Below are 26,431 nucleotides of genomic sequence, written 5' to 3' on the forward strand. Positions count from 1 at the left end.
GATTTTGTATATTTCTTATAGTTTTACTTGCTGCAAGACTCATATTTGGGGATGAGACTTTTGAATAATGCGGACTTTTATATACTCTTTTTAAACTAGAGAAGATTATTGATGACTTTCACACTAAAACGAAGAAATGGAAAACACAAATATAAGTTACATACATGATCCTATAACAAATACATCTTTTGGGGTGTACCCTTTAACTTACATATTCAAATCTTAAAAGTCTTCCGCCGGTTTATAGGTTTTTTAATGGATTTAAACTAGATCAAATAAATTGAAATTGAAAGGAGAATATAAGACCCTCAAATTCAAAAAGAAGAAATGTAAACATGGTCTGTAATAAATATATTTTTGTAGGGTGTACTCCTAGCCTATTCATCAATCTTAAAAGTCTTTCATTATATGGATTTTTGATCAATGCAAATTAAACTAAATAAATTGAAAAATAAGGGAATATATAGGACCCTCTAAACCAAAAAGAAGAAATGGAAACATGACCCTATAGCAAATACATTTTCTAAAGTGAACCTAAAAACGATTCAAATCTTATATCATCACCTTTTTTCAATGATAGATTTTCGATCCATTCAAACTAAATCAAATAAATTAAAATAAAAGAAATCAGGTATATAGGACCCTCAAAACTTAGAAAATAAAAATAATATATGCCCTTATATTCATTCTTTAGGATTTATCCCTAACATATTCAAATATTATAAGTCTTCCATTCTTTTATATATTTTCAATTTCAAACTAATCAATATATATATATATATATATATATATATATATATGACCCTCAAAACCAAAAAGAAAGAAATGGTAACATGATCCTATATAATAAAAATACATTATTTAGGGCATCCCCTAATCTATAATTTATAGGTGCCAAATTAAAAAGTTATGGGCATATTATAATAAAAACATATAGGCTGGAAATTACAAATGGACAGATCTATAAAAGGGACCCATAAATGTGTGCCCACTAAGCCAAAACACAACCAATCGATCTGTAACGTTTTATATTCACCTCTCAAATAAACATCACTTTATTTAATTCATTTGTTTGTTACACAAGTGACAAAATATAATGAATGTGTAATTAAGTAATATTTTTTTTTATAGAAAGTCTCTATAACAATCATGCTTTATAATAATATTTCACGATATCGCTTAATTAGTTTTAAAATTTTATTTTCTTATGTTATGCTGTACTATATGTTCTCTAGTATTTCAGATTCTCATTTTGTGAAATTATAAAGAGTATCTTATTATGATTGTTATAAGAATCAATAATATTAGATAACGTTTGATTGGACATAAAATTTTAAAAAATAACAGATATTTTTTCACGTAAATTAAAGGTATATATACATACGATACCAAAAAGATTATTGGAATGTGGTGATCTTCAAAATCATATGTCAATTACTCTAATAGCACATAGAAAATGTTAATATGTGAAAGTTCATAAATATAAATAAATGATAATTATTCTTCTTAAACGGACTTGGAAAAATGTGTCATTAACCAAAAGAAATCGCTGGGATGGTAAACAATTTTAATCTCCAATTTTAAAATTGTGAATTTAAATTATAAAGGAAAAAAAAGGCGAAAACTAGTAGGGAAATATAAATATAATAAAAATTAGGATTTGGGTTATATACATGGTGAGTGTAAGATTTTTTTTTTCTATAATATGTGTAATTTTACCTATTATATAGCAATTTTATTATACTATTTTTGTTAAGCTAATATTTAATATTCATTGTGGAAATTTTGCATAATGAATTACCTCTTATAGTAACCCCGATTGTGTAGATATTCTTTTTTACAACATTAAACTTAAAACTCTCATCCTTATAATATAATTTTAAGTAAGAATATATTAATAGTATTTTCTTTGATTTAATATATGTGATATATTTTTTCTTTTTAGTCTGCTTAGAAACTATTATAATTTTTTAGGATCTATCAAAAATAATCTCTCTATTCCATCGTATTTTCATTAGATTACACTTATAAAATTACACTTATAATCTCTCTATGAGTTTAAAATTCTTTTTACACTTAATTAAATGATTTATCTCTACATATTTATATAAGACTTGTTTAAACAACAAATTTTAAAAATCAATTTTTTTTTATATATTCGATCAAACGATATCACTTAAATCAAAACAGAAGAAATAAAAATTCTCTATATATAAAAAAAAAATTATTTTTTTCTTAAATTAATTAATGAGATGAATTAAATTTGGCTTTTTTTAGTAGGTATAGAAAAAGGTGGGTTTGTTCAGAGTTCTGTTGTAGACCCAATCCAATATTCTTCTTGGGATCAGTAGTAAAAAGACTGACCCCCCACCCCCTACCCCTACCCCTACCCCACCCCACCCCCAACTCAAATTTCCCTACTATAAATATTGCCCATTCTTCTCCTCTCTCAACACCACTTCTTTCATTTTTCTCACACTCACACAATGAGAGCAAAAAAAAATATAATATTATTTTTTCTCTTTTTTATTTTCTCAAGAAACCCTATTTAGGGTTAATGAGATTTCATCAATAGAGGTTTATTTTTGTGTGTATAAAATGGCTCTTTTTGTACTTTTCCACAGCTTTCTTGAACTGCATATATCAAAATTTAAATTTTTCTTTTTTGGAGATGAAGAAAATTAAATTGTTGCGGTTCAATAAAGCTGTGGGAAGATACACATAGAGTCAAGAACCTTTTATTATTATTATTATTATTATTATTATTCTTGAATTGATTTTATTATGGCATGGTTAATCCCCCCCCCCCCTGCAAAACCTTGAATTTTGATGAGCTTATCAGAAATGTTTTTGACGGACTTTTCGATAAAAAAATGCATATTTTCTATCGCGTTTTAATTGAAACGTCCGTTGAAAATTTATATTTTTTATCATGTTATGCTCATGATTATTTCATTGATCAATGGCGGAGCAATTCTTGTCCAAGAGAGTTGAAATACCTCTCTTGGTCAGAAAATTATGTGGTATAAATAGGTAATTCTTTTAATATATATATATATATATATATATATATATATATATATATATATATATATTTTATGTTGATTTCTTCTTCTTGTTTTGACCTTTTCCTGTATTTATTTTTTTATATTTTGAATTTTGTTAATGAAATTCAGGACTCTGTCATTACTACTTAAGAGTTCTCTTACTAGATCTATTAGAGTGTGTAAACATGCCAATATTTTAATCTATATACTTATGTGAATTCTTTCTATGTTCTTCATATGTTTACTTTATTTTTTATTAAATTCATTAGTAAAAATTGTGAATTCGACAGATAAGTTCTCTATCGCTAGATCTATTTCTTAAGGTAAGTCATAAAATATCTCAAGTTTGTGATTTGTGATGAAAACTTTATTTGTTTTGTTTTTTAGTGATCTATTATCACATGTTGTCCTTTTTTTGAATCTCTTTTTGTTTTCAATTTTAAACCAAAAAATTAGTTGTTAGGATTTAAGATCTTATTCTATGATGAGTTTAATGTGGCCATAAATACCAATTAGTATTAGTATTAGGCCCACACCCAACTTGAGAAAGCAGCTAGCTTAATTTCATCCAAGTAAATAACATCAAAGAAAATTTATTTACTGCTAAAAAAAAATGAGTTGCATAATTTCTAAATACCAATTTCTATATATATTAGTGTTCCAATAGGCACAACGGATCAGAATTGAAGCTGATTTAAAATTTGAACTTTATGAGTTCTGAATAATAGCATAGTCATGACCTCTGGTGCTCGCAATTGTCTTTTTCTGAATTTAATTTTTAACATATATATAAATTTTGGATTAAAATTATTAAATTTTATCGAACACATATCTTATAATTAACCTACATTTGCCATGCTTTTACTTTTTACCTAACTCAGAATCTATCATTAAATAAAGGCCTCAGTTTCAAGCTCCGAAATGGAGAAAATCTTCTTTAGGGAGCGTTTCTCCTTAAACACTATTAAAAATGGATCTTTGTTTTGGACAAACGATCCTAACATCGTATCTGACGGATTTTTCAATGAAAATCCATTCCAATGGGAATCTCATTGAAAACGAATTCCTTCTATTTTAGTAGTATACACATGTAAGGAATCTCATCTGACATGAATTTAAATTAGTCGGAATCTTGTCTAGTACCATTTTAGTGCATAGCTTGTAACTAGTATGAAATTTTTCCTTTTATATTTGGATGGACCACAATATTGTCATTTCATTCTCATATGGAACCTTCCCAACTAACTATTATATGTCTACATAAATTTTAAAGCTATTTATTTATAATTAGGTAAAGCATTTGATCAGTATGTGCATGCATATATGTCAGATCATAGCTAATTTTCCAGCCATTTTAACCACTACAACAGAAAAATTGCAGAAAACACGAATTATAATATTGCAGAATATTAAATTTCTATATAAAAAAATAAATAATTAAGGATGTTTCTCTACACTATAGCAAAGACAACCATGCAACAAGGACACATTATTAATTGAGGTCGTTGTACGAATTCATAAACTTCAATTCTGAATTACTTTCTAATTAAATATTTACTCAAAGTTGATGAAGGCTTTTGTAATTTTAGATTTGTTATACTGTCCGATCGAATTCGTTGGCTCTGTATCCACCGAAAGTAAATAAACTTCGTCACCATCAGCATTTGGTATTTTCATATACACTTAACAATTCAATAGCTGAATTAGGATTTTGATCGAGGAGTTCAGCATATAAATAAAAGATTTTGGTAATAAAAAAAAGAAGGTTCAGATGAGCCATCTTCACCTCGTTCTTTACTTTGCTAATTTTATTTAATCGATTATAGCAGATTACTTTGTATTATTGGTCAACTTAATCTGACGATGTTAAAAATCTATTCATTGTCAGTGTACAAATAACAAAACATAAACTCAATTACATATAATTGCTTGATTCATTATCTGGCCAAGTCATGACTAATTTGTACAGGAAAAAAGATAATTAATACACTAATGTACACCAAAAATAATTAGTCCAATTAAATATTGTTCTTTGCAGGTTCATGCATGCAGGCATTCAAATAAAGAGTTTATTTCATTTTAATTAGATTAGCTGTTTTACAGAAGCTGCCCTAGTGAGAAATTTCTTTCTGACATATAATTGTTATAATTTTCAGAATTTGAAGACCTCCAAAAAACTGTTTTTCATAATTTTCACTTTAAATTACTTGCAGAAATTTTTTATATCTGAACACAACTCCAATTTTATTAAATTGTACCATTTTTAACTTGAAAACAAATAAAGTATTATGTTTTTCTAAATTTCACAATTCTTATGTTCAAGTGCTGACTAATACTTAATAAAGTTAATGTTTTAATATATAAATTGTTTTATTTGCTTTTACTTTAGAGGACTAAGTTTTTTTTTTCTTTTCCACTGACACTGTTGTTTTAAAGTTAAACATATGGGATCAACATGCAATTTTATATTTGGAGTCAGCTAATAATTGCTAATAACTTTGATCTAGAGTCTAGAAAAGTTATAATTTGATTTGTCTGATAGGCAAAATAAATTTAACTTTTGGCCAAAAAAAAGGACAGGATTGAATTGAAAAGTTTTAAGATTAGACACCTTTCATCTCTCTTTTGATTATTTAATTGGAAAATATTGGAAGAAAGCAGTGAAAGATAAGAAAAAAAAGATATCAAACATAATCTTGTGTTGATTTGGCTGTCTTAGAGCTGTTTGAACTTCTTTTGTCAATGAAAAGATGCCACAATCAAAAGTACAATAATTTTTTGTTGATGTAATCATTTTCTATTCGAAAATTACTGATTAAACTAACTCGAATTCACCTGGCATTAAGCTCATTATAAAGGGAGAAACAGTACTCACAAAAATTATATGGTTAGCCACTCTTCATACAGCTTTGTGAAAATAGCCAATGTATTTGAAAATTCGTTAAATTGTATTGGTTAACCACTTTTCAGACTGATGTTTTAAAAAATAATCAGTATTTGCACATTCATTGAAAGATAGCCAATTTTTTTTATGTGGAAACATGATGACAGTATCATTTGAACTTACACAAGTGAAAAATTCAGCATATTGTCATGAATTCCATAAATTGGTTAATTCAATGATGTTTGAATTATTTGGCTATGTTTAAATTACAAGTCCGGAAAATGGCTATTTTTTTATTTTTTTTTACCTGAAGCACTCCCTATCATAATTTTGTCGATTCCCAAAGCTCAAGACCTCTTATTTAGAATGGCGAGATGTCAAGATCATATCTCCATCTCATCCAATTCTTGATGGTAAACGTACAATAAATATCAACATTGAATGTGTAAAATTTGGTGTTAGAAGTAGCCACTTCTTTTTTTCTTACTTACTTTCACTATTTTATTAAATATTTGCTACTTGTCATCAGTATAGATATTGATTAACTCATGTTCAGTCGACAACACAATTATTTTCATTTTTTCCCATACTTTCAGGAAGAACATGAATTAAATATTCATGCTATATTCCTGCATGAATGCCTGAATTTTTTGCTATTTTGAATGCAGAAAAAGTGGATATTCATGTTGATATTTTGGAAAGTTTATTGGGATATGATTTTTATGGGGAACAAATTTGACCATGTTTATTTCTGTTTGTTTAATTAATTTTTTTGTGCATGAAATTTGTTTCTTTGAATTCCAAAGCACTCTTAGATGTACAATAATGTTATAAATTTTCTACTTATACTTTTGATGGACAAATGTTATTTTGTCTTTGGAAGTACTTTCATAAGAAAGCACGACTTGTCAATCAGAGGCGGAGCTACATCGATTCAAAAGTTGTTGTAACTGAATTCTCTTTATCAAAAAATTATATATATTCGATTTCCAAAATATTCCCAGTATAGTGATAAAGGGAGTTTAAAAATATTTTAGGTTATGCATTCGACTCTTAATTTTTTGATATTGTAATATTTTTTTAAATTTCCCGCGCCTACTTGTTAGAAATTGTGATATCATTTTATGACATTATAAAATAAATAAACAAATAAATATGAAATATGGAGCGTCTCCCTCAATTGATCAATTGTTGAATAAAATCCTCCTTTAAATCCGGATGATTAAAATCTTTCCGCACTTAATTAAAAATCTTGATTTAGAATCCTAATGAACAGAGAACCTCTTGATAGGGAACATTTTACTCTCTTAATAACCCTATCCATCGCAAATACAAATAATATTGCGGTCAGTAAACTTCGAATACTGAATAGTGCTCAGCATGTGCAGTGAGTAAGCTGCAGCTACTTTTGTGATTTTTATTATGCAAAATTACTACACATATAATTGTGTCTACATTTAATAAACTAAGAAGTACTACCATGATTAATTGATTATTATTTGCCAGCATTTTTGCCACTAATATTTTCCCTTGCAAGTTGGCTATTAATGATTTTCTCTATTAATTATCTAATAATAACCCTGACATTGATGTGGAATAAATACTAAAATCCTCACGTATTAAACATACCAACCACTTTATTAGAGTAAAATATTTTTGGTACTAACATGTGATCAGTAAAGAAAAAGCCTTTTTTTTCGAACGGAGTCGATTGACATTCTTTCGTACGTAGAAAAATTATGTTATATGTGGAAGGAAGACAAATTTGAATTATTTCTTATTAATTGTTAATCCTTTTTAGTGACAAATTAATAAAGAATCACTAGCCAAGATAAGTCTTGACCACGCACTTAATTGATTGGGTGAGACCACATAAAATTAGTATTTACATTTTCTTAGAATTTCGATACAGTCATAAATACTTTTTTATTATTAATTAGAGATTTCAAGTTTAAATTTTAAATATAAAATTATTTTTATAAACAACGCTTTACCCCAAAGCGTGACTTCCGAATACAATTCTGACCTCTTTAATTAGCGAGTATCGTATACTGAATGAGAAATCGAAAAAGAAATCTTATAAGGAGTACAGATTCACAAGGGATAAATAAAATTGATTTTTTTTTTTTTTGGGGGGGGGGGGGGTTAGATAGTAACAAAATTTAACCTTTTACACGGAAAGAAATGATATCATAAAGTAGCAAAAAAATAAAGGAGCAAACAATATGAACAATATCAATTATTGATGGTAATAGAGGAAAAAAAGAGAATCTTCTCTGCCATTTATCATCTCATTTTTCAAGCCTTCGGGTGCGATTTTTCTTTGGACCCTGTAAATGTAAATATTTTGTGCATCAGAATATTCAAGGAAAGACAAGGAATCTTATTTGTCACTTATTATCTTATTTCTTATGTCCTTTGAGTTTGATCTTTCCTAAGACTATGTGAATGGTGAATGCTTTGTGCATCAAAATATTTGACTAAAAACAAAGATTTTTATTTGTCACTTATATTATTCTCATTTTTTACGCTCCCTCGAGACTCGAGAGTGTTCATTTTCTCTGGACCATGTGTGAATGTTGAATGCTTAGTGCATCGAAATATTCGAGGAAAAGCAAGGAATCTTATCTGATACTAATTATCTCATTTTTCACGCCCTTCGAGTGCGATCTTTTCTTTTCTTGGACTATGTGAAAGTCGAATACTTTGTGCATCGATATATCCAAGGAAAGATGAGGAATCTTATTTGCCACTTATTATCTCATTTTTCGCGCCTTTTGGGTGCAATCTTTCCTCGATCGGATCATGTGTTAATGTCGAATGCTTTGTGCATTGTAATATTCGAGGAAAGACAAAAGAATCTAATCTGCCACTTTCTACCTCATTTTTCACGCCTCTTGGGTGCGATCTTAATTCTCCGAACCATGTGTGAATGTCGAATGTTTTGTGCATCGAAATATTTAAGGAAAAGCAACATCTTTCACGCCTCTTGGGTGCGATCTTAATTCCCTGAACCATGTGTGAATGTTGAATGTTTTGTGCATCAGAATATTCAAGGAAAAGCCATTTTCACGCTTTTTGAGTGCGATCTTAATTTCCTGAACCATGTGTGAATGTCGAATGTGTTTGTGCGTCGGAATATTCGAGGAAAAGCAAAGGAAATTTACTGTCCACTTATTATTATCTCATTTTTCATCATTTTATTTTACTCGAGATTCATAAAAATCAAATCAAGAAAGTTTTATTTTTCCACTTAAAACACGGTTTTATTTATACGATCAAATCACTTACAAAATAGTTACTTATTTATAATAAAACAATATTAATTAACATGATAAAATTGATAATTCATAGCTATCACAAATTAAACTACATTAATAGTGTAGGCCAACCCCCCACTACTATGAGTGATGGTCATGACAGATGGATTAATCAAAATAAAACAATTTAAAATATTTTTTTATACTATCGACGAATAAAAAAAAATGATTGGACCTTGCTCTAATTCAAAATCTAGAACTCATAAATTCATAAATAATGTGGTAAGTAATCAATCTTTCATTTTAATGAAGAAAAACTCTTAACCCAAAAAGGAAATAAATTAGTAAAAAAATTCAGATATGGGATCTACTTTCTTGACAAAAAAATATGTAGAAAAAGTCAATATAAAAATGAAAAATAAAATGGCAAAGAATTAGAAAACTATAATTCTCTTGGATTAAACCAAATAATTAGAAGTTGTTTCATTTATCAGCATCTAAAAGAGGGGGGAAAAGAAGGTAAAATTATAAGGCAATTTCAAGAATTTACCATGGGCTATGTATATATAGCAAAATGTTGAATCCAACATCCTCCATAAAATGGAAAGCCACACAAAAGAAGTCCTAAATTCACCATGTTTTCCCACAACATTCTTGAACTTTCATAGCTTAATCTCATCTCATTTTCACTATCAGAAAATCGCTAATTTCTAAAAAAATTCATCAAAATTTGGCTCGTCCGTGGCATTTACAATGAATATTACCTTATCGACAAGATAAATTCCGTCTAGACGTTGGTAAAAAATTAGCAATTTTCTGATAGTAATCCAATAAATTACCAAAGATGGAAATTCAGCAAGAAAGAAAGTTCAAGAAAGCTGTGGAAAAACATGATAGGACTTCATATAAATCTTCATCATTTATGAATCTTCAAAAGGAATATTAAAAGAGAAAAAGAAAAAGGGAAAAAAAGAGGAATGAAGAAAGAGAGAGAAATTTTGTGAAGTTAGAAGCAATGCCCATACAAATAAATGAACAAGTTCTAAATAAGGACCACATGACTAGCTAGTATGTATTATCTATATGGTGGAACCAATTACTTTATAGAGCTAGCTAGAGGGGAAGGAGGGCATATTGGTCAATAAAGGTTAAAAATTTACTATTGATGTTAACGTCAAATCAATATATACTTAGCACGTATTTGTATATAGATGTTTATTCACGGTGTTAACGTCAAACCAATATATACTTAGCACGTGTTTGTATATAGAGGTTTACTCGTGATGTTAAGGTCAAACCAATATATACTTAGCACGTGTTTGTATATAGACGTTTTCACTTAACTATGGTTAATTAATACATATGCTCACTTCATCAAATATCATTTCCCTCATCACATTCCTATATATGAGAAATCTATGTGATGAATGTTGTTTTAAAAGTACAATTTTTTGTGCAATTTTGTGCAGATTTTGTGCAATTTTTTTATCTAGTAAGAGTTCAGATTTTTATACTTTTTTATGGTGCAGATTTCTAACAAGTGAAAGTGCAGTTTTTCAATTCTTGGCTAGCTGAAAATACAGATTAATACAACATTTTGACACTGAATTTTCAAACAATGTCTCAAACTAAATTCATTTTTTGTGGTTATGAGGTAAATGGTATTATGATTGGGTTTAATGGGTTAATTGGGTCGGGTAAAAGAATTATATTGAAAGAGAAGTTTAATTAATTAGGATAAATATATATTCACGTAGAATAATAAGGGTGGAGACATGAAAATTAGCCGTCGAAGGACACACGTAAACTCAAAATTGGATGGTAAGGGCAAACATATTAAAAAAGTATGATGATTTTTTTTTAGAGTACAAGGGCAAATATGACCATTTTCTGTTGATAAATGAATGTCGACATTTCTAATATTTAGTAGGTTTTCAAGTCCAACACCCTTCCCCCCCAAAAAACCCAATAACCAATACTCTCTTGTAGAAATAATATAATATGCTTAAAACTATAAATTATAAAAGGTATTTTAATATGTTATATATTCTTTAATAGTAAGATCACAAGATTCAAAATGTTAATAAATTTGTGTTCAATGAAATTAAAATGCATAAACTAAAATGAATGATCAATATGTGGTTTCTCTTCACCTATCAAAATTTTAGTGGACAAAATTATTTTGATATTTATAAAAATAGCGAAAACTGAATAATATATATCTCATGAAAGAATCAAATTGCACGTAAACTAACTCGAAAATTATTATTATTTAAAGTATGAGGTAGGGGGTAGGGGGGGGGGGGGGAAAGTAGTAGGTTTCATTTTACCCACATAATGCCTACTTAGCTATAGGATGAGTGCGTAGTGGGGCAAAGGAGCCAATGTTTAGATGGGGTCGTAAATCTTGAATAGAAACAAAAATCTTTATATCATTATTTTTTTTAATACAAAAATGATATAATATATAGTTTTGAAAAACCTTATTTAAATTATTAAACCAAAATAATCATAAGGAAAAAGAAAGAAAAGAAGGGTATCCCATCCTCATCACACGTTATCATGTGGGCATGATGTTATTTAGATTTTATTTTGGAACAAAAAGTATGGAGTTTTTATGGTCCCACAAATAATTTATTTGTTATCTTAATATATAATAATCATGTTAAGGATGTAATTTTGACATTCTAAATCCAACTAACGTATGAATAAGTGAATCACAATGGAATCCTTATTGTTATTAATCGTGTCAATATTATAAAAGATAATCTTACAACAATAAGAGAAGTATGACGTTTTTTTGAGAAAATAATAGATGACTTATTCTCACATTTTCTCTTGATATTTTGCTCGCGGGCTATAAAATAAGCAGATTTTGATAGCTAATACGTCTGTTGCAACATTTTATTTGGTAATAAATAAGTAAATATTTTGACAAAATTTAATTAGTAATCTAACAAAAGAGATACTAAATACTCCCTATCTTAGAATTCACTAGTAGTGTAACTACAAAATTATACAAATGTTAAAATGTAAGATGATGATCATATCACATCATGTTTGTTGCAGATGATAGGGATTGATGGACAAAGCTAGCTAGGAAAAGTAACATGAAGAAAAAGAAAAAAGAAAAGCGTAAGTTTGATTCAGAATTTATTACATATATATTTGTGTGCATATGTGTTTTTATGAAAATTACTGAATTATTGTGAATCGGTTGATAACATTGTGGATCTGCCATTTATTGTAAGTCCAACTCTATTATTAAGGCTTATGCTTTTGTTGCTTAATTAACTGGTTCAATTATGTGATGTTTATTAGGAGTGTCAAATAAGTGAATTGTCCATAGTGTCTATAATCGACATTGTTTCAATAATGAATAGCCATTTTTCAGCTTTTGTAATTGAAAAACAATTATTGTTATATAAGTAAATTTTAAGACATTATCACAAAAGCTTTAATTATAAAAGGTTAAAATTTTATAATAATGAGCACTATTTTTATCATCAAAATTAAATCTTGTATATATTTGAACATGGTGGGCATTGGTCTCCAATATCTTTTCTGATTGGCCTATAAGATTTTGTTTTTAATATCTTTTATGAAATAAATAAATAAATAAATGGAAAAAAAAGAAGGTGAAATGGAGGATTTATAATATATAGCGCCTTGTAGAATAAGAACATTACTACTATTGGTATTTGGTCACAACTAGCCAGGTAACATTAGGTCCACATTTATTATACAGCTTGTTCTTTTGTTTTTGTTAGTTGCAAGTTGAAGCTTAATTTTTTAAAATTAAAAACTAAAATCTCGTACACAATGCATCTCGCGTTTGCCTGAAATTTGAATAAAAATCATCTTTTGAGAAATGTAATGTGACAATCTACATCTTGCATTCACGCAAGGTCTAGAGAAGGGACAAGGGGTCATGTCAGGTAGATAGTCTATCTTAATGCAATGTTCGATACTGTTTCATATAAGTTACAGAAAAATAACTTTACCATTACTTTAAAACTCTCCTTCAACAAGCTTAATTTAGTATTTAGTTATTTATTTATTTATTCTTATATTTATTTCATTTACTATTTTTTTTTGCAATAAATTATTTAGGTAAATATAATTCATTAAGATTTTCGATCTTAATTTCTAGATGAGCATATATTATATATTGGCAATTCTTTTTCGTAGGATATAATTTTTACATGCTTTGCAAATAGCACATTAGTCCTCTAAGTTTTCAAAGTAATTATTTTTGGTCTCGGTAAAATATTTAAAAAGTTATATCCGTTGCCAAATTCCGTCAAATTAATCTTAGAAATCGCTATAAAAAAATTGGTAAAATTCATAAATATCAAGTTTTTAGCTTTTGTAATTGAAATATAATCACCACAATGGAGTTTCATATTCCTCCCGTGAAACTTCATGATTTCGATATTAAATTTCACATGTTAATTCGAAATTTCATGACAATAACTATTTTGTAAAGACAGGCTGAAAAATGATCAATAGTGACCGTTATTTCTACATAAAATTTTTTTTTACGACGTTAACAACAGAAAAAATGTAGCTGATGTTGCACCTCAAAAAGTTACATCATACGAGATGCAAATACATATATGATGTATCGATAAATTTTTAAAATAAAATTCATATACTTCAAATTCTGACCGAGACGCGGAAATAGATTAGGTTGTTTTGGTCGTGTGGTTGGACTGCAAAAGTCCCTAAAGGCAGAGTACATAAGGAAGTGCTCTTCTGGAAGACTGCATGCATATATGTTTTTTCTCTGCAATCCTCTGTGTAAGTAAATTCACGTGTGCTCTGCAAAACCAGCTACTAACAGCCCCACCCCCTCTGTTTGTCATGCAAGAAATAGTTCGGTCCTACAGAGTATTTCGTATTTATATAAGGTTCGAAAAAGGGACGTATCGAATCTCTAAATGTAATGATATAGACAATCTATTGTTTCACGACTCTGTTTCTTTTATATAGTTAGAGGGATAGTTTGGTGCACAAAGTATCCCACATTGATATTGGGTTTGGACTTCGGAGAAGGGTTGAACCTCAAGGGTATGATGTATATTGTCTATCCTAACACAAACATTAAGAATTGCATTTTTGATTTTACAGATAAAAAACTAACTTGACTCAACATCTGCTATGTATTTATAAAAGTAATTTTAATTTTACATATATAAAATAATATTTTTGGCAAAGAAAGATTGAATAAATTCCCTTTTATGCCCCTCTAGCTCAGCCCCCGATATTAGTACGTCAATAATATTATTTGGTCTATGATTTTTTAGTTATGTTTCATGATTTCCATGTTAATGGCATATGTGGATACATTCTCAAAAAGAAATTTTGAAATATGGCTAGGTTTGCAAAACTTAACTAAGTTTAAAGTACATGACATTAAAAGTGGCTATTTGTACAAGTGTCTATACCATTAATTGTTTGAATTGAGTATGGACTAAATTATGAAATAAACCAAACAAAATAGCCACCCATAATCCATATGTTGTGCTTGTTAAACTTTTGTCTTGTTGTATAATCATACTTTAGTAATACTAATAAATAATATGTTTAATTTCATTTTCCACACTTGCAACTTTTTCTATATTACTTTGCCCTATTTTTCTCCCCGGTTAACAAATATCTGAAATCTTTGATTAGTGATTGGTGAAAATATTTTTCACGCTTATAAGTTCTTCTATATGGGCTAACATGCGCGTATTTCGACTGATTCAATGAGGTATTTGCTACCTCCCATCAATCCAGATATCGAGTAACTATCGATCCAAGCTTACTGGGCTGATGAAAAGAAAAGCTTATTGGGCTACCATCTAGAGATATTGGGCTTTGCTAATTATTGTTGTGTAGCAAAGAGGTTTTGAGCCTCATAGTTGGTGGGCTTGGAAGTGTCTTATTGGTCATTTTCCGGTCATTGTATTTAGAAAAATAACTATTTGGAAGTTTCAAATTTCATACGTGAAACATTGTGACAATGTTCTGAAGTTCTATCTATTAAATTTGAAACTTCACGATAATAACTATTTTTTAGTAATATAAGCTAAAAATGGCTATCTATGAATTTTACCCGGAAAAAGTTCAGAGACAATTCCTTAATCCTTATGGTCCCAAAATCCTAATGGATAATTTGATATAATAATGTAGAGGATTATAATTTTGAAATTATAAAAATATTCTACCTTTTTTTTATTGTTGTTGTTGTTGGGTGGGGTGGGGGTGGGGGTGAGGATGTTGAGTGAAAGAATCCAAATTAAATCGATCTATGCATGAAAACGAAGCAAAGAATATATGCTGTAATAAAGCCACTAAGGAAATATTATTGGAACAATTTCAAATATATACAGTAAATTAATTAGTTTACAATAAATATAGTCATATGTTATTTACATAAAAAATAGCCAAAATCATAGGAAATATACAGTGACTATATACTGACTATACAATATAGATTACTTATACATGATCTATACACTAAATATACATTATGATACACTCAAAAACTGAATATAACTTGACTATACATGAAATATACACTAACTATACATGCCTATACAACGAATGACTATTTTTTTGGTAATTATTTTGGTCGAATGGCCACTGGGTGTAATTTGCCCATTATTATTTGATAAAATTGGACAGGAAATTTTATCTGTTAAATGCCAGTAAAAATTAAGTATATAGTATAATTATTTCAACACAATATAATCCAAGTGACACATTTTATAATTACTGAAAATTCCTACGATTGATAAATGAACTTATTTTATAAATGATCAAATAGCACTTTGATCATTTATATATATATATATATATATATATATATATATATATATATATATATATATATATATATATTCTTGCCTGCTCCAACTTTATAATATATTTATTTTTACAAATAATTAAACGTGAAAATTTAGAAAAGATTCTTTGCCTAGATAAAACGCATTCCACTTTGTATTTTATTCTCTCTCTTTTTTGGGTTAACAGGATGTAAGCTTATAGAATATCTTCTTGTGTCTTCCAAATAAAAATATTCATAAGTAAATTTATATAATAAGCATTAATCGGTAACTACGTAAAAATGGTTTTAAAAAACTTACTATCACAGGTTAAACTATATAAATAGTAATAAACTTTTACATTATTAATGTCTCCAATTTAAATCTTTATAATGTTATCGATTTGAAGAGAAATCTTGAAATAACGATAAAGTTATTTGCATACATATAGTGTGTAGATTACGATTTCGAGCCATAAAATCAACTATTAATATTTACATCAAAATATGCTATCTACATTTACTTTCTTAAGGTGAATCTTTCCCATATTCTATATGATCACGAGATGTTTCGTAAATCAGAATGCTTTGAGAAGTTCATTAGGGAGGAAAAGAGGGAAATTCATTAAGGAGGAAAATAGAAAAGAAAGAAAATAATGATTAAAGTACACGAGGTCAAGAAATGGGGGACCACTACAATGTCCCTGATAATCATTCACCAGCAAAAGTTGTTTTACATTTTTTTATCAAAGGCTCATTAAAGAGAAGCAATTACTAAGAAATTTTTTATTTCAAAACTTCAAATTCAAGACTTCTGATAAAAAAGTCTTTCGCTTCTCCTCCATGTCTTAGCTATAAGTTCTTAGTAAGCTACAGTCTAACAATCCCTTTGTTGTGTTACATTTTGTAATCTTTCACTTTAATCTAAAAATTTTTGTGCATAATTGGTTTGGAGCAACCCATCAGATTAGTTCATCTATCATTGCGGAAACCCCAAATTTTAATCTGCATTTTTTTGTGCATAGTTGGTTTGGAGCAACCATCAGATTAGTTCATCTATTATTGCGAAAACCCCAACGGTTATTCGGTTGTGTTATATCACACTCCCCCAACAAATTTGGATTTCTTCTTTCATTTTCCTAACTACCCCCACCACAAACCTTAATCAGTAGTTTTCCAGTTACTTTTGACAAAGGTACCTTGCTCGTCACAAGTCACAACTTATTTACACTTCGTTTCTTCTCATTGAAGCCCAATTCCTCCATCTTTTTCACCTTTAATATTCCTCTTCTTCTTCCTATGCCTCATTGAACTTCAAGAACCACAAAGCAAAATAAAGATGTTGACACTATTAACCATTCTTTTCTTAGCAATTCTCTTAATTATTGGCCTTCTTACAACCCTTTTCAATTTCCCAATTAACAAGTTCCAATCTTTGATTCAATCAATTTCACTAAAATCTCCATCTCTCCAAGAGAAGACCATAATAACACCCTCACCCTCAATAGCCATGGTTGATCAAAAGAAGGTGAAAAGTTCTAACAATTACAAGGAGGTTGAACTAAGGGGTATTTTTGCAACTTTTGACAAGAACAACGATGGCTACATAACAAAGCAAGAATTGAAGCTATCTCTCAAGAATATTGGGATTTTCATGGAGGACAAAGATATTGTTGATATGGTTGAGAAAGTTGATTCAAACAAAGATGGTTTAATTGATCTTGATGAGTTTTATGAACTTTGTCATACTTTCTTGGGAATAGAGGGAGAGGAAGAAGGTGAAGTGAATCAAGAAGAAGTGGCTAATAGAGAGAAAGATCTTAAGGAGGCTTTTGATGTGTTTGATCATGATAAAGATGGATTAATATCAGAAGAAGAATTGAGTAGCATTCTTTCATCTTTAGGAATGAAACAAGGCAAGAAATTGGATCATTGTAAAGAGATGATAAAGAAAGTTGATGTGGATGGAGATGGGATGGTGAATTTTGATGAGTTCAAGAAGATGATGAAAGCTTGTGGAACTCTTAAATCATTTTCTTAAGCAACCATGCTAATCAGTACTTATTATATTTTTTTATGTTTTCTTCAAGGCTTTTCAAGAAACAAATTGAAGAATAGCCTTGTTACTAAGCTATACAAATTTCTAGATGTCTTTTGTAATCTCTCTCCTTGCTTCTTTTTTTTTTATGACCAAGAAATCTATCTGAAGACAATCCTCTAAGCACGAAATCCAAGAAGATAAACTCATTCTTCTAAACTTAGTTCGCTTGACACATAACTAGAATTTGTATCTTAAAACACAAGTCTCCCAACCTTTGCCAATTGAACTGACCCCGGGGGCAGGGGCTTCTCTAGTTTTTTCTTTTTCTTTTTTCATCCCATGGGGCTGGGGTGATCAAATGGATGTGTAGGGAAAGGGTACAGATATGACAATTATCGTGACACTCTATTCTATTCAAGTATTAATCTAATGTGTGGCTTAAAGGGCAAACAAGCTCATGGTTCTACTGAAAATTTTATGTTTACTAATTAATTTACATATACCCCAATGTTCTGAGCATTCATCCATGAGACTTCGTTTTGTACCCATTTAGAGTATCAAGATCTCTTTTGAGACGATGTTCTCGGAAACAATCTCCCCACCCAACAAAGGTAGGAATAAGGTATGCGTTCATTCTATCCTCCCTAGATTCTAGGTATGTTGTTGTTTAGAGTAGCAAGATCTTGAAACTCGCCAGTTTCATGAGATTTACAGCCAGTATCAAATCATGGCTTGATATATCATATACACATTAGAATTTAAAGGTATCAAATGGAGCAGAAATCAAATCAAACGAAAGAAATAAAGCATAGCAATCATGTGTAGAACATCTTCTTAACAGTAGAAGAACAGAATGTATGAACTTCGATATTCTAATTGAAACAACAGCAGAAAAGCAAATAAAAACTTGTATGAACAGTACAAAGTACCCTTTGGCTAATAACTGCAGCAGGGCAATTAAATCAAAAGACAGAAGTTCTAGCTTAATATCAGCATTCATCTCTAGTAAACACTTGCTACTACTGTGACAACAGGACATTACTGTTGCTATCCTATATAAGTACGCAGCCAATAGGGACATGATACATACTAAAAGACATCAGGGTTGAAACGCCCTGGAATAGAGTTGTTGCTTTGTTGAGCCTGCTTTAGGTGCATCGAGAGAGCATAGTTGTTGACCTGATGACACAGAAAGGCCAAAATAATCAATAAGAAGTGGTTCCAGAACAGTAAGAAAAGAAAATGACAAAAATTATAATCACAAATCCAGACAAACATCTTATTATAATTCAGTTACAGTGAGAGAATGGACTAAATGAGAAGTAATATGCAATTTCCAGCAAAAGAAATGAACCACAAAAACATCATCACTTCTAAGAGAAATTTGACCTCAAGGGTTCTAAGCTGCTCCTGGTACTGAGCCACCGACTGCTTCAGCTGATTCAACTCGTTCCCTTTATCCTCAAATTCCTTCTGACGTTCATGCTGGATGGCAACAACTCGCTTTAAAATAGCATTCTCTTGTGTAAGAGCTTCAAACTGCTGCTTGAGCATCATATTCTCCTGTATCACAACCAAACTAAGCATATGGATATGGATAGCTTTTTCTTTTTTATTAACAAACTTCATCAGAGTAAGATATACAAGTAACAAACCAGAATAAACAAGATAATCAGTTTGGCCTATGGAGCTATGCCAGTGCACACACCCCAACACTAACGAACATTGTTTTTCAAAAAAAATAGGAGGGGGGAAGGGGAAACAAGAAGGTCACAAAGAACGAATATTACTAGCTTATGCCCCAGTGAGACACAATCGCTCAACATATAAGCATCTCACCCTTTCAAAAGAACTGTTTTCTTCACGTTGACATTGCAGTAAAAGCACCCCTTCCAGTTTTATATCGTACTTATTTTCTTTTTTCTCTTATTCAAGAAATTTGTTCTTTGTTGCATTCCTTCATCTATCTCTTATTGAGGTCCCCCAAAAGCAACTGTGCACTATATGCCCATAGTAAGTGCAGGCATGAAAAAGAAAATAAGAATGAAATATGACAGGGTGTTTGTAATGCAGGAAAAATAAAAAACTAATTAAAAGAATTTGGGCCCCACCTGCTGGAAACCGCAGGCCGCCTCTGTTGCACGAGCACATATGGCCTTCTCAAACGCCTCAAGAGCTCGTGAAGCACGGGCTTTAGCATCATCTATATTTGACGCACTCATCATCTCTCCAACAAAAAGATCTACCCATTCTGTACCCCCCAAATGCACCACTTTGGCAGCAGATAAATCCTCTGCAGATGTGGTATCACCGTTAGTTGTAGCCGCACCTGCAACAAGGTGAAGGAACTATGTCAATGTAAGAATCTACATCCAGTGCTTTAAAAAAAAACAATGAATGTTTACAGCTTAACAATAATGGTGAATATCACTTGTCGCATGTGGATCAAGAGGGAGACATAAATTACAAAATTTTCAAATACATTCAGCAAAGCAAGGTTGGAAACAGTTTTAGTTTATGGTAGCGAAGCAATTTCTTTTAACTCTTCCCATCTTTTCATAAAAGGGTTATCTGGTGTGACCCACTTTGCATGAAAAGAAGCACACAGAGAAGAGTTATACGAGTAATTTAACTCTCATTGTCTGATCACGAGATCAAAAAGTAAGGGGATTGGCAGCAATAGCTTTCAAGAAACAAGACATTTCTGTTCCAATAAACTAACCAGCTTACCCTGACCAAACTTAACTGTATCATGAAAAGAGTGTGTCGGTCTTGAACCAAAACTCTGATTCCCTTATTGACTTGTCAAACTTTTTAGTTGAATCACAACCATAAATAAGGCACTTTCATTGTTTAATTTCCTATATTACTACCAGTTCTTTCTCTTATATTTCCACTCAATGACACAATACTAATTGGACGTTCACCACCACCACCAACATAATACACAGTGTAATCCTACAAGTGGGGTCTGGGGAGGGTAGTGTGTATGCAGCCTTACCCCTACCTTTTGTAGGTAGAGAGGTTGTTTCTGATAGACCCTCGGCTCAAGTATAATTGGCCCTTCACCACGACCAGGAAAAAAGTAACTGAGTAATGTCTGTATAAACTAATACAAAGAATAAGCATCACAGGTAGAAAGTTAAAGAGGTGAAGCTATCACAAGAACGACCGTGCTATTAGATACTTCAATAGTTAGTTGGGTTAAGATACATAAAGTGGTGGTTTTTTGGCACGAGCAAAGGAGCAGATAAACCTCCACCCTAAATATCAAGCAACTTTACAAGTATGAAATTGCCAAAACAATGCAATATGACGAGTTGATAATATGGACCACAAGTGACCACATTCTCAATTTAAGAAGAACAGAAACCACAAAGTATGAAGCATTAAAATGATAAGCAGTTACTTAAACATTCACAATTGATATATCTCCAAAATTGATACATGTTATAGAGAAGAAGTAGGTGAGTTGACAGGACACTGACAAACATTTGGAAATGGGAAAATCAATAAAGTGCAGTACTTGGGCTTAAGAAGTTTTAGACAGATGAATTATGACATAATGTGGATTTTTTTGTTGTTAAAATGGCAAGTATTATTGATGTCAAAACCAGCACTAAGAAATGTCATGAAAAATGTCATGATTACATCAAAAAAGTAATTTAAAAACAAAAGAGCCTTGGCTATCTATACAAAAGATTCAATGAATTCTAACGGGAACTCTCTATCCTCTAACCATTCCTTTTTACACCAAAGTTAAAAAGGCATTCAGTGCACAAAGCATCACAAGCTAGCAGGATGCAAGAAAGGACCGCGCTCCAATGGGTGTAATGCAGACAGTGTACCCTTATGCATGCATTAGTGGCTGCTTACACCAAAGAATTAACATATGGATTCGCTGAGCATTACAAAAAGATCAACCCTAAGACATAGTACAATGGTAAAAAGCTGGAAAAAATTGACAAGAAAAAATGATCTCAGTCAAGGCAACACCACCAAAAAGGGGGGAATATCAACCATCAATTAAAAACAAACAAAACAAATCAGTGTGCACCTTGAGTAAAAAAATGGCTGCTGGACTCATGTGTAGCACCAGAGCTTCCTGCCACAGGCCTCAGATTATCACCAGATCCCAAGCGGAGCTCATTTAGGCATTTGATAGCAGAATCTAGATCATCACCGGATTCTCTAAGCGCTCTCTCAACCAACTAAAAATCAAATCTCTAGGTTAAGTTTTTCTCTTTTTAAGGTAAATAAAGAAAATATAACTCGAGATATCTAATGCAAGTTAAAGTTTTCATGCCCAAAATTGACAACTTAAACATGGAAATTCTTTTAAATGAAAAAACAACAACAAAGAGTTAGATGCATCAGTGATATCACACGATGACAGTAAGCAGATTGCATACCATTTCTGGATCGCAGAATTGATAGGAATCCTCCTAGACTACCAGAGCGCACATTCTAAATCTACAACTTATGTTATCAAAAGAAATAAAGAGAGGAGTTTCGAAATTGCACGGCGAGGGATCAACTGAAGTAAAATTGACTCCACCAGTAGGAAACAAAAGAATAACCTTGTTTTTCCCCTTTTTGGTATTTGCCTTCTCTTTTGTAACGTAACAGAAGGCTTTATAGCTAAAAAGTCAACCGACACATCATATATGATATGCATCAACAGTAACCCTGAGACGGATGCACTTTTTCAGATCTTCTAAAGTGAAAGGAAATATGAATTTGGAACTTGACAGGTTCCTCAATGTTTTCAGATACTCAAAATCTTGTTATGTTACAAGACAAAACATGACCTTTGTTCATTTTGAAGAAGCGCTAATATTTTTAAGCTCTATGAACTTTTATTGATTTTAATACCCTTATATAATTTCCATCATTCTTCTATTATAGTCACACCTAAAGTAGGTGGATTAGCAACTCTTGGAAAAATTCATTAATTTTGCAACACTTTTAGCAATTGAGCGAATCGAATCAGATAAGTTGTGTCGTGGTTCTTCTTATCCTAGTCATAGACTTGTAAATCTATATGGGATAAGAAGTGTGAGACTTAAGGAACCTCTAGCTCTAGAGACCTCCCTAAGTTACCTTCAACGACGATTTTTTTATCATTTCAATGGATACAAGACTCACATAACCAACCCTGACTAATTTGAAATTAAGGTATAGTTGATTGATTGAAAAAATAAATAAATAATGACAACAATGATAATAGTAACAAAGATAAAGAACACAACTACTTAGCCACTGCTGATGTTCAAAAGTTGTGTTGTAATCCAAATCAATTTTTGCATTCATTCCCTCCCCTTTTAAGAAGTTTATCTTCTCTAACTTTGCTTAATATCAGCTATTGAATGGATTAATGAAAGTATTTTCCTTAATAATTAAGAAAAAATAGGAGCAGACATTAAGTAAAGAGAATGTCTCCTTGACATGCACTAAAGTTTCTCAAGAATATAACTTTTTACACTTGAGTCATTTTATTCGGGGAGCAAATTATAATCACTGGATTGCTTTTATAGTTATCAGATGTGGCTTCGTCAATATCTGGTCTATCGTATTGAAAAATGGATATGTGGTGTATAATCTAAAATATATACATAATGTTTTCTTTCCAACAAAAACTATAATACATCACTTTATCCAACTTCCAGTTGGTTTATTACCATATGTGATAAAAAAAAGTTAGCACACATAATTAAAAACTAATATATTTTTTAGTTATCAATTTTAAGTATCTCAAACAAAGAACAAATTCAAATCATAACTATCCCATCATATGGAGCACAGTGATCCTCCAAGTATGCAAATTAGTACACTTTTAGTCTAAACTTAATGAAGACGTTAAAAACCTAACAGATCTCAATCATGTGTTGTTCACACCACTCTCTTTCTTTCCTACCGCTTTGTGCCATCATTCTAAAAGTGTACGAATTATGCATACTTAAAGGACTATTTGTGCTCCATATAATAGATTAAGGATGACTTTGATTCAGAGTTCAAACTTAGGGGCGATTTTGGGCTTTTTCTCAGTAAAAGGTTCTAGAACCTACCACTTGTCAAAAATTAAGTCCTTGATGGATGTTAGGAATTCCATCCAAATGAACACAGAATAATGTCCTGGTAACAAGGTACATATAGACCCAACAAAGTTAACTGATTTTCCATGTGTGTTTTCTCTACATTAATACATGTTTATTTCCTTCAAAAGAACTTCACACCAGGTATTAACACATCACATGAAGTTAAAAGAACCAAAAAAAATGGTGGCATTGCTTAGGCCACTTTCACTTTCCCATACGTATATATGATTGGGTGTGGTTTGCGGAGACGCAAATCTTTTTGTAAGGTTTTCTAATTTTTGTTATACTACTTGTGTACGGTCATTGTTTTGTCCCTTCTTCAGTAAATTATTACTTTGTCTAAGAGATTGTGTTAGTTTGGTCTGTTCCTGCAACAATCTTCTACTTTTATCTAAAAAAATTATTTTACTTGATTACAGGAGACTCGATATAATTCACTGCTTCAAAATTATTAAGTATTTGCAGAGCCTGTCATTCCTTTTTCATTAACTCACTTATATTTGTATACTCAAAGTTACAGGCCAGAAGAGGAACTTAATGGCATATATAATATGTTGAAATTACAGATGATATCAAACAAAAGGGCTTCAATTCATAAACTGAAAATCTAACTAAAAGCTACCTAACTCTTCTGCTCCCTTTCCCTCTTCCTCCATTGAAGGAGACTTGTGGAGAAAGCTCATTTAATCAATCAACTTATCAGCCCTTGTTCAAAGTCTAGGAGAATATGTTAGCCTCACAAATGAATAAATTATGCAAGCACTAAGTTCCTACAGTGTAAAGTGATAGATCTCCATGAGTCTAACTTAAAACTATAAGCAGCAGACGGAAGACAATCTTGAAATTAATTATGCTGGTTGTATGCCATGAGAAGTTAGCAAGAAGTTCAACACCAAAAGTATAAAAAGAATCATAAAATAGAACTTCAAATGGTTAATAATAGGCAAATCTTCATCCAGCGAATTCAATTACAAAACCACCAAAATCCTCAACAAGGAAGTACATGAAGTTACTCCTCTAGTTACACACCTCATCCAGTTTAAACAAAAGGTGTCACGGAAATTAGCATCAGCTAAGTCATTAATTAAAAACACATTCCCCTAGTTCCACTTACAACATCATAAGAAATACATTAATAAACTAACCAAATCACTCAAAACGTACTCTCCCACATCCCAAAATAACTAAATGAAGAAGGCAGTAAGCATTTCTTTTCCACGGAGCTTCTCCAATACTAATTTTTATTTTCCTATAAAGACAAGTCCAATACTTGCTTCGTCTCTTATATAATATCAGCTTGCGCGCACCTAGACTTATTCCACCGGTACCTGCTACCTCCAATTATGAGCACAAGTATGGAATAACTCACAAGTCCAACACCTTTTTGATAACATTGCTTGTCAAGTACAATCAGAAATGAAGGATTTTTACAATGCCATGGTGTTTAGGCAAATCTTCTCAACTGCTTTACTCTTGCCATATCAAAAGCCAAAAAATATATAAAATCAAGCTTGTCCAATACCTTTTTCCCCCAACATTGCTAATAGCAACAACCAAATCCATCATTACTACAACTAAAAACCTAATAAACAATATGAAACTCTAAACAATTGATTGAAACAATCAAAAAAAGAAAAAAGTAAACCTGCTTATCCATGTCAGAGAAGACCATGAGAAGATGATCGAGTGCCGACGATGCAATCGAATTACCAGATAAAACACGATCGGGATCAGAACTAGACCTCGCCGGAGAAAAAGTACGGCGAATCCTCTTCGAAACGGGCGACGGCGGAGATGGCGATGATAACGACGACTGAAAATCCTCAAACAAATTCGATCTCTTCCCGCACACTATAGCAGACATGTTGTGCCGGAAAAAAAATCCTCCTTCAGATTTCTCCGATCAAAAATTCCTCTTTTTTCGTTCCGATCATGCAGATTTATAAATTAAAAAATATATATTAAATAATTAATAAATAATTATGGTTGAATTTCTAATTTTACTATTAATCTATACCTAATATTTTGTAAATAAATAAAAAAAAGAATTAAGTTTTCTCTTTAATTCTCTCTCGTGAAGAGAGAGAGGCCCCAGAATCTGCAACTCTGTAAAAATGGAGATTGAACATTCGTATAAACGGAGGATAAAGTGACGGGGTTTCACGAGTGTTAAAAGACGGACTAATAAGGAAATGAAATGTGTCAAAGTGATTATTTTAGGATAATAAAGTGGATTAAAGTGCAATTTTGACGGTGGCAGGATTTTTATTAAGGTTGTTTGGAAAAA

At 30.8% G+C, this 26,431-nt stretch overlaps 2 protein-coding genes and 1 long non-coding RNA gene across 3 annotated transcripts; 1 reads left to right on the forward strand and 2 right to left on the reverse strand.

Annotated features, from left to right (window-relative positions):
- Window positions 1–8,098: 8,098 nt before the first annotated feature.
- On the reverse strand, window positions 8,099–10,239 carry LOC129870701 (uncharacterized). The gene is made up of 2 exons (XR_008762117.1): window positions 9,742–10,239; window positions 8,099–8,261 (listed from the first exon to the last, which is right to left on the reverse strand). It is a non-coding gene; the product is annotated as an uncharacterized LOC129870701 (long non-coding RNA).
- Window positions 10,240–16,641: 6,402 nt separating this feature from the next.
- LOC129870382 (calmodulin-like protein 3) lies at window positions 16,642–18,165 on the forward strand. The gene has a single exon (XM_055945154.1). It carries the CDS (start codon window positions 17,345–17,347, stop codon window positions 18,044–18,046), a length of 702 nt encoding a protein of 233 aa, XP_055801129.1. The 5' UTR covers window positions 16,642–17,344; the 3' UTR covers window positions 18,047–18,165.
- Window positions 18,166–18,861: 696 nt separating this feature from the next.
- Window positions 18,862–26,251, reverse strand: LOC129871226 (uncharacterized). Its single transcript, XM_055946122.1, has 5 exons — window positions 25,790–26,251; window positions 22,104–22,257; window positions 20,158–20,375; window positions 19,436–19,609; window positions 18,862–19,225 (listed from the first exon to the last, which is right to left on the reverse strand). Exons 1-5 carry the CDS (start codon window positions 26,006–26,008, stop codon window positions 19,136–19,138), a joined length of 855 nt encoding a protein of 284 aa, XP_055802097.1. The 5' UTR covers window positions 26,009–26,251; the 3' UTR covers window positions 18,862–19,135.
- Between the last annotated feature and the right edge of the window lie 180 nt (window positions 26,252–26,431).

Source organism: Solanum dulcamara, chromosome 10 (genome assembly GCF_947179165.1).
Source record: "Solanum dulcamara chromosome 10, daSolDulc1.2, whole genome shotgun sequence".
Taxonomy (NCBI): Eukaryota; Viridiplantae; Streptophyta; class Magnoliopsida; order Solanales; family Solanaceae; genus Solanum; species Solanum dulcamara.